The 9,906-nt window shown below is 43.1% G+C and overlaps 1 protein-coding gene across 1 annotated transcript; it reads right to left on the reverse strand.

The window, feature by feature from the left end:
• Positions 1-910: 910 nt before the first annotated feature.
• Positions 911-8,283, reverse strand: HIKESHI (heat shock protein nuclear import factor hikeshi). The gene is made up of 5 exons (XM_044442693.1): positions 8,133-8,283; positions 5,825-6,062; positions 4,319-4,470; positions 1,947-2,065; positions 911-1,149 (listed from the first exon to the last, which is right to left on the reverse strand). Exons 1-5 carry the CDS (start codon positions 8,160-8,162, stop codon positions 1,095-1,097), a joined length of 594 nt encoding a protein of 197 aa, XP_044298628.1. The 5' UTR covers positions 8,163-8,283; the 3' UTR covers positions 911-1,094.
• Positions 8,284-9,906: the final 1,623 nt, after the last annotated feature.

A 9,906-nucleotide genomic window follows, 5' to 3' on the forward strand; every position in this document is an offset into this window, starting at 1 on the left:
GAGTTACAGCTTTTTTTTTGTACATTTGCTGAGGATTGTGGCCTAAACTTTTATTGGCAAACGAAATGATAGTTAATGGAATCATGGCATTCATCCATCAATGGAAGGACAAACAAAGCTGTTCAGGAGACAGCCATGTATTCACTTATCAAAATCATTTAGGGGACTTGCAAGGAGAAAAGACTAGAAAATAAATTTTCAAGAAAAAAAAGACTCCTTGGAAAATTGGTACTCCTTTCCCACATATCAGAATGCAACAAAACTTTAGGAAAATGTGACAACAGTTGTACAGACTGAAGCAGTCTTTCAGATTTGTTGGAAAACAACTCCAACATCCCCCAGCCAAGAGGCATAGTAGTCGTAAGTTCAGTTGAATCTGTAGTGGTAAATCTGCAACACATTTCTGCAATCTTATTTAAACGGAATGACCAGTGGGAGACCCCTTTATTGCCAGGCAATCCTTGAAAACAGGTCCTCCATAAATGTTCAGTAGTAGCTATCTGGCTGCCTCCTAGAATGGTTTCTCAGGCAGGAAGTTAGAATGAATTTGAGAGATGAGAAGCCTCTGTATCTGTGATCCCGAGCATGCAAATGCATATATGCTGTACACACGGTTCCACACAAGTACATGCACAGCTGAGGCACATGATGCACCAAATGCATACATGGTGATTTACAGGTTACCTTTGAAACTCAGTGGGCATGTGAAACCTAAGCCAAGTTAATCACAGATACCATGTCAGAAAAACCTGGCTATTAATGGCATACTTGAAAGAAGTACAGGCTTAACTGCAATTTGGTCTGAGTGTATCAAACCGAAAAGCACTACAGAAGAATCAGATTAAGTTTTCACTTGTTGACACAACTGAAATAGTTTTCTATGCTTTTCATTAGAACAAAAATCAATGACTACCTTTTTAGGACTTTAATTTGAAACAAAGTCACAAAAATATTACAAAAGCTGTTTTTCCCCCTTTCCACTCAAACTTCAAATCAACCAACGAATCCAGATTTTCTTTAGTAGGCTCAGTTTTCTGCGTTTTTAAAGATGTAACTCTGTTGCTGAAGCACCTTTCAAAGCATTTGAGTCAAGATTATGTTTTCCAAAAGAAAGGGTTCTGAGCTAGTCGTCTTTGGAAATTCTCGTACCTGGAAGAAAAAGGAAAAGAAACTGTTTACCTTACTGCCATTGTGCTGAGCTTTATAAGGAATCACAGACTGCTGACCTACTTCATGGTAAGACCCACATACCTACAGACAGCTCAATTTTTAGTTGATTAAATGGTTACTCTATAGCTGTAGGGCCCAATATTTAGTTGCTTAATTGGATTAACCGGTTTTTAAAATTTCGGATGAAGTAAACAGTGTCACATTTTATATATTTACATTATTTTTAATGTGGGTATTTAAAATACTTGCCATTTGCAGGTTTTATCTTTTGAAGCAATCCTTCCCATGTGTGTGAAAAAGGAACACCTTTCAAATTCTTTTGTGTGGACTTAAAGGGTATCTTGCAAATACAGAATCATAGAATAGTAGAGTTGGAAGGGGCCTATAAAGCTTTTGAGATTGATAGGTCTATTAAATATGTTTAATTTTAGAAAGTTTAGATTTACAGAACGTATCAACTGGATGCACTATTGGCAATTATCCATATTAACTAAATTTAGGATCAAAATACAACAAAAGATAAACACTTGTGCAAGCTTTGTGTCTGCTCACCTGGAAGCAAGTGAGATTTGCCCTAGGTAACTAGGCAAGCAGCCAGGTACAAGGAAAATCGAAAGAGATGATGCAGTCTTATTCAGATACTGAGCATATTCAACCATTGCTACTCTGATGAGTCAATTCTTAAAGTTAGGTGCCTGTTCCAGGACTACTGCTGCTGCTGCTACAATTCAGTGTTGAAGACACATTTCTGCCCACTCCGACCAACTCTCACTTACCATTTTAGAACTACACTTGCAGGAATGAAAGCTTCAGATGGATTTGGTGTCATTTGGGCCTGCGTGACAGCGAAGGATGAAGCGAAGTTATAAAAATTGTCCAACATCTTCTGAGTGAACTGAAATATAAAAAGGGAGGGGGGAGCATGTACATAATCATTTTTACCAGCTCTTCTCAACACTGATTAACACATGCTCAAATGTACTTTTGGAGGAGGTCTTTTTAGTGATATGCTCTCAATAAAAGCATGCTCATTTAAAGCATGAAGACTCAGGGTTGTATCCACAAGACAGCTCACACAGTGTTTCTCTTCTTGCTACAGCCCCTTGTGCCCTCAGAAACCTCTCTGGAACACTTAAACAGAACGCTTAAACAATGGGGCTTTGTCTTAAGGAGCTCCAGCATGAGGAAGGAAATCACCCAAACCCAAGCAGCGGAATCGTTCCCCAGCAGATCTCCTCTGGGTGCAACATCCCTCTGCAAACATCCAATTTCAGGCAATACTCTCCCACATTGGAGCCCCAGAGGACACAGCACCCACCATTCAGGAACGGTGACCTAACTATCTGGATATCTTTTTTTGGAGGCTACAGGAAGAGAAGAGGAAACAGTGTTCTATGAGCCGGTGTCTGCTCACATAGCCATTGGATACGGCTTTCGGAAAACTAGAGCAGTTATAAGTAACTGCTTTCTACGGAGAAGTGATGTGCTTGGTTGATCCATCAACCCTGCTGCATCAAGGCTAGCTTCAACAAAAATTTCAGGACAGCAGGAGTCCCTTTCCTCCCCAGTCAGTTTTGGGAAAACAGTTATAAACAGTTATAAAACCGGGCAAGAAAAACTGAGAAAATCCTCCAAACCAAAGGAGAGTGCTTTTTGAGCTAGGAAGTCACCCTTCCCAAAGCGAGGCTTTAAGGTATATTTTATTGTTGCAAGTTATTTCCATGTATGGAAATCACTTAGAGTAACATTAACCTGGAATAACTCAAGGGGAGAGAGATGATAAGGACAAGGCCCAGTTCCAAATGTCTCCAGGCAATTGTCAGTTTATACACATAGTTGCCAAGCAGAATCCCATGGTGTTCTTGTAAACCACCATCTGTTCCCAAAGTGATGAAAGAGAAGATGAGATTATATATTCATTTAGAGGAGGTTTCACAATGGCAAGAGACTAAGAGTACCTCTGGAATCAGTTAATAATGGAAAAGCTCACTCATCAAATTAAGGGTCAGACCAAGCCAGAAAGGTTTATGCTACTTAGTATTCTTTCCTAGATGTATCCTGATTCATGCTCCACTTGATAAAAATAAAACTGTACTGACTTGTTAACACGTCTTTAAATTTCCTGTCATTTTAATGGTATATCAGTGTTCAAGTATCTGCAACAAATCCTTTTATGAGTAGTAAATGTTATGTTATTTTATGGTATTATCATATTGTTTTAAACAGGAAGAGCTGCTGTTATTTTTAGTCTAAGTAAACAGATGCATGTGGTAAAAAAGAAATATTTAACTATTCAAGTTTCAGCTGCCAAATATACATGGTGCATCTGCATTGTCCTGAATTCTATAGTGGTTGAATGGAAAGAAATATTCCCATCTCTTCTTCTCCACTGCAGCTGCCAGAAACCACTGAAATGCCTCATTAGATGGTTTAGGATGTTCCTGAACAATTTGGGAAGGGTGGCTCCTGGGGAAGATCAGAATCTCCATATGAGGAGATTTCCCCTTCTCTAGAATCTCCCGTGCCTATCCCACATTAGGCAAACACCCAAATTTCCACTGAAGAGGCTTTTTAATAAGCTAAGGCAACTGTAGCAGGTATGATAGCGAAAGAAACATTATTTTTGGTGAACATGTTTTCTTATTTTAGGAATCTAAGCTAATAGCAACGAAGGGTGGCTAGAAACCTTTAAAAATAAGCTGATCACTCATAAGTAGATGGGTAGATTCAGGATTCTTGATCTTGTTGTCTTTAGGGAACCTTTTCCATGCCCGTCAAGAACCCCAGTGCACTGCAGGGGATTTGGAGAAGTGTTTTAGCAAGTGGCCTCAGTTCCTATTACGTTTTGCTGTTACTCTGTGTAAACTGAGACTATGCTCTAGCTTAAAGTATATCTAACTTTCCCTTAAAGCTCGATGTTACAAGGCGAAAATTGGCAGACACGAGCAAGCTGTTTTTCCAGGGATCTTATTCACTACCGTTGACCAAAGAACCCCCAAAGTGTTCAGGTAAAAATCTGGCAAGCAGTGAATGGCAATTCTGCTAATATACCAGTTGTCCTCGCTGTATCACATCTAATATACTCCAATGCTCATGAACCTAGATTGGTGTACCAGTAACTACTGGAATCAAAATGGGTTCCGATTACCTCTGTGAATGAATTAACTGATGATACAGCGGCACTTGCTACAGGAGTTTCCTGAGCCAAGACTTCCAACAGCTCCACAGAAACCCCAATCTGGGCAACAGATGGCATTTGGGGAATATTCATGGCTCCAAATGGATGTTGGCTGCCTTTGCCTAGAAGAGACATCACAGGTGGCCTGATGCATCAGCCCTGTTCTCAACACGCACACCATTCTGAACACACCCCAGATTCATGCAAGTCTTTGTGAAATAAGCCACAGCTACCCTGTTACCATTAGGAAACAGAACACAGTCCTGCGTCAACAAAAGTGACATTTTAAAAGCAAGATGTTTCAACAGTCCAGCAGTATGTGAGGGATGTAGTAGAAGGAACAAATTATATTTATGAGTAGTATAAGTTATATTTATTTATAATAGTTATTATAAACATTATAGTTTATAATTTATAATAGTTATAAATTAACTACTTTAATAAGTTATATGTCTGAATGCAAGAAGATAGAGGACTTGCTTCTGACCTTTTGGTGGAAATATGAATTGTTCCTAAGGATAGCATGTTTGCCAGGATAGGCCAGAATTACACATGATACAGCAGTCTCTTTCTCCCTACCTCCACATTACATGTGATGCTACAGAACACATGGCTTATTATATTTTAAAGCTCCCCACATCACTTCCTCAAGCTGCCACTTGTAGAAGCAGATACTTGATGACATCACATGAAGTGTGATGACATCAGCATTTTTGTAGCTTTATACATTACAGGTGCAAGAAGGGCTTGGAGATGTGGGGCAGCTGCTTTTGCTTTGGCAACTGTCATTTAGTTCCAGCCTCAAAGCAGTACATGGTTCATTAACACTATGTGAAAAGGTAACAGATTGATCAACATGATAAGAATAGAATACATAATTTTATCCCCATATTTCCAGCACTAAAGGCAACATACAAAGAGAAATAAGTACATATGCATAAAGAACAGCACTGTGGAGATGTGCAGGCCTCCACAGTCAAAATAAAAACAGGATGTATTTGAATTGAGACAACTTCACTGTGTCTACCATTGACTCAGCTCCACAGGAGTTAAAACACAAATGAAAGTTTTAAATTTCCTTCCCTCTAGTTAGAATTCTACCTTATGCGCCCCAGCTGTGGTCTCCTAAGTTTAATCCAAGAAACCGACAAGAAACCTAAGGCCTCTTTTACTGAGAGGCAAGGTTAAAGAGCCTTACCCTTGTTCCTGCCTCAGAGTAAAGCATCAGGGACAAGGGCAATGCTGTGACCATGTAGGGATGACTCTGGAAGTTGCAAATCACCACAGCAGGGATGGGCAAGCAGTGGCTCACTGGAAGTCACTGGACTACAGCACCATCTCCCTGATCACTTGGCCATGATGGCTAGGGCTGGTACAAGCTAGGGCCCCAGAACAGCTGGAGGGACCACAGGATCCCCAACCGTGCCCTAGAGTAATCCCTCCCAAAGACCTAATTGTTGCATTCGCTTAGCTTACCAGATTTTAGGCCAGAAATTTTGAAGATGGCACTTGGTTTTTCATTTGTCACAAAACCTAGGAGCTGCCACACTGCCACCCCATTTTCATCAGGATAGCAGAAGTAGACAGATCCACCCATACCCTCTGGAAAGGGTATGGTCCCCAGCATAAAAACCACCACATGGTTGATGCTTTCATAGTCCGGCAAGTCAAACACAAACTTGTCTTCTGCCACCTGCTGTGCAACTGTCTGTACCTACAAAATAAATGCAGGATATGAAGTATAGATATGTGCTGCCAACATGTCCCCCATCACAGCACCAGTTGTAGCATAATGAAAACTAATTTAGAAAGGAAGAAATTTACTTACAGATGCTCAGAAAAGCAAACACAGGTTTAGTGACACTGTGCAAAAACATACTATTGACATACCCTTGTTCAAATCAGGTTGGAGCTTCACTACACTCAGCGCTGCAGCAGCAAAGTGCTTTAACCCCTTCAGGCTCTCAGCTGTCTAAACATATTGCAGGAGAGACCACAGAAAATGTGACTGTTGACCACATCTGATGCTGCTCTGAGCAGCTGAAGTTGCTTACATCTGAAATAACACAAGCTTTACTCTCTACCTGTCAGTTTAGCAGATCTTGATGCCAGGACTCAGAGAATATAAAAATCTGCTGCCTAATTAATTAGGGCTATCTGTTTTCCACTTAATAAGAACATCTGAAATCAATATTGTTGATAAGGCATGGGGGTTGATTTTATGTAATTAGTTTCATAGTGGCTCATACTGCTGTCTCTTTCCAAGCTTTTAAAGGAGGAGTGAGAGTTGCTAATATTGTTGCAGTCATACTTAACAAGTCACAACATGAGAGATGCACATTATGGCTTTTTGCATGACCCAACCCTACCTTTTAAATACATAGATGTTAACCAATTTAGATATGCAAGATGTAAGCAGTCTATTTTTCAGGGAGGCAACAACAATGCCCCAGGAGGTTGAGGTTGAGGTTGGGAATAGCACGAAGTGTTAAAATATATGACAAACTCCACTGAAAATGGAATGAAATGAAAGAACATGAAGTCCACATTTGGAATGACAACTAAGTGTTATGAAAATTAAATAACTGTTAGACTCTATTCACAGATGGCCTGGGTGTGCAGAAAATATCAGTGGCACAGTGTGAATTTTGGACTCACAGGATCTGCTCTATTGTAAATATAAATTGTGATGTGTACCAGGATCTCTACATGTGATACTTAGATGAATAACACTGGCCTTGTACCTTTCTTCTCCAAGAAAAAGGACTGGATGGGTGTTCTGAGTTTGGCTTTCTTATTGGCATGTATGTGCAAAGCTCCAGTTTATATTAAAGATAGATTCTGTAACTCCACAGGAACTACAGAAAACCAAGACAAAAAGCACAGGAGTAAAGCAACCTGGTGCCCTTCACATGCACCAGTCTCAAACTCCCATCTTCTCAGGCTTTCTGGAGTCTATGGGAGTTGTAGTCCTGAAATATCTGAAGGGCATCAACTTGCCTATCCTTGGATTATATGTTGAAATATAGAAATTAGCAAAGGGACTGTAGCTTATGACAGAGCACCTGCTCTGCATGTAGAAGCCCTTGGTTTCAATTCCTGGCATCTCCAGTAAAGGCTGGAAGAACTTCTGCCTGAAACCCTAAAGGCCGCTGCAGCTGGCCAATGCCAACAATTCTGAGCTCCATCGACCCTCCCTCAGTCTAAGGCTGCTTCCTCTGCTCCTAAATTCAGCCAGTGTTGGCCTTTCCTCATCAGGAGCTGGCAGTAATGGGGAAGGGGCTCCACTTGCGGTACACAACTTTTTCTTGTGGGCAGGTAGCGATCGAGTGCAACACGCAGGGTGCATCCAAGGCACGTTTAGACAGAAAAAAACTCCAGGGAGTGGTAGGACCTTTCTTCTGCCTAAACGTGCCTAGGATTGCGCCTGAAATGCCGCAATTTTTCCCTCCCGCACCCTCTTCTGTGCTTAGCGAACGGGGCTTACGCGCCAATATTCAGATGTTGTGCAAATGCGAAATATCCCAGTCACAGCGAACTTTTGCACCCCACATGCCTCCCCACTCTCGAAAGGAACCGTGGAACCCCCCCCCCAGGAGTGCCCCCAGGCCCCCGATTACCATGGAAACCAACCCCCTTCCAAGCCACCCCTGCGCATCCTTCTCCGTAGAAACCCCAAGGGCCCAGCCTCTCGTTTCCATGGCGACCCTCCCGTTTCCACAGAGACCAGGGCCCAGGGCCCCGCCCACTCCGTCCTTCGCGGCCAACCGTGGGCGCCACTCACCAGCCTGCCGGCAACCAAGCAGCCAAACATGGCGGCGGTGGCGACACCCCGGGCACGGCTCCTCCGTGGTAGGCCTCGCTAGAAAGAGGCCGCGCGCCCAGGCGAGCGCCCCACTGCCTCTCCGCGACGCCCCCTGCCCTCCCTAAGAAGCACATCCGGGGCGGCCGGAAGAAGGAGCTTCTGAGAACGAGAGGAAGGCATTCTCACGGAGTTTTCTCCTAGCCGACAGGGAAAAGTCCAGAAAGTGGGGTGGGGGGGGAGAACTACATGTCCCAGCATTCAGCGTGCGACAGCCCAGGTTCGCTAGTAAAGGAATCAAGCGCCTTTATTCCCGAACAGGCTCTTGGGAAATGTTGTTTTTGCCTCTGAACCAGGGCGGGCAGAGCTTTAGTGACGTGTGTGGGCATATAGAGATATGAAAGTGAAGAGGCATGGTTTTATAACTTCCGATCTAAAATTGAACTGAGTTTCGCTTTAATTTCCAATATGAAGTATAGATTCACTCACTCCAAAAGTCAGAGGCACAATGAATAGTGCGTCATTCTAATTTCCTCCTTTCCTCTGTGGGCAAAACCCTGCGGCAGTAGTTGCTGGGTGGCATAAACTTCATGATGGCCGGGAAGATGGGATTTGTATTGTTGCACCTAGTTCTGTTGATACGTGCAGCCTTGCAGGTTTCACAGGCCTCTTCAGGCACAACAAAACCCATTAATGCAGTGCTCTTGAGCATGGCTTTTCTGCCCAGTCCGGATTTCTCCAATGGGGTTAAAGTGCTTTGAGGCTGAAGGTCAGTTTCTGCTTCAGAGAAGCTTTCATGGCTTGAGTTATAGTGGACAGTGGTGAAGGCCAAGGGGTTGGGCCAAAATACTAGGATATTTTAGCTTAAAGCCCTTAGTGCCAGTTAACTGGGCTTTAAGAAAGGCATTTCAGCCCTTTAGAGCCAGGTGAAATTCTGCACAGAATCCAGGAAACCATCATTGGTCAAGGGCATTAGGCGAAGGAAGCACAGTTATCTGGGAAACCCAAGAGGATCAGTTTGGGCCTCGGAAGGGCTGTTTTTGCCCCTAAATCATTAGGGTTTGCCACCCTGGGGACTATTGGGCTCTCAGGGCACTGAGTGTGAGGAACAGAGATCCCTAACTACTGCATTCTGTACCACCTGCAACATGCAAGTTATACTAAAGTGATCCCATGTATAATACTGAGATCACGTGGGCCTCCAGTGACAAAATCAGGCCCAGGAGATGCTCTGGACTTAGAGACCTGTAACTTCAGAGAGAGTGCAGTGCCATTCAGGTTGGGCAAATTTACCTTTCTGAATCTGGGAACTGCAGACCCGCAGGGATCAGAACTCGGTTTCAGGGCCATCATCCAGCACATGACTGAATCTGTGTGCTAGTTCAAAATGTGCACAGCCTCTCCTGATGTAGGCTTTACCAAGGAATGGCGCTGGTGTCGTTGGCCCACTGATGTCACCTGGCTGCAAAGGTCCTAATGACTGCTCCCGGCGGCTTCCCAAACAACTCTGAGAAGGAAATACTGCCCTGTGGTACCTCACAGTTCAACATGTAAAGAAATTGTATGTTACAGTTACATGCTTAAAAAGGAAAGAAAAAATTAGGAATTGGCATTAGGTATAGAGATTAGGTATGGTAGGCATATCGTGAGTGGAGCCAGCTGGAGCCGGGGGTCAGACTAGATGGCCCGGGAGGCTGCTTCGGACTTTCTGCGTTTCTATAATCACCACCAGATGCAGTGCCGTAACACTCAGCAA

Source organism: Varanus komodoensis, unplaced genomic scaffold, assembly GCF_004798865.1.
Source record: "Varanus komodoensis strain SLA01 unplaced genomic scaffold, ASM479886v1 scaffold4, whole genome shotgun sequence".
Taxonomy (NCBI): domain Eukaryota; kingdom Metazoa; phylum Chordata; class Lepidosauria; order Squamata; family Varanidae; genus Varanus; species Varanus komodoensis.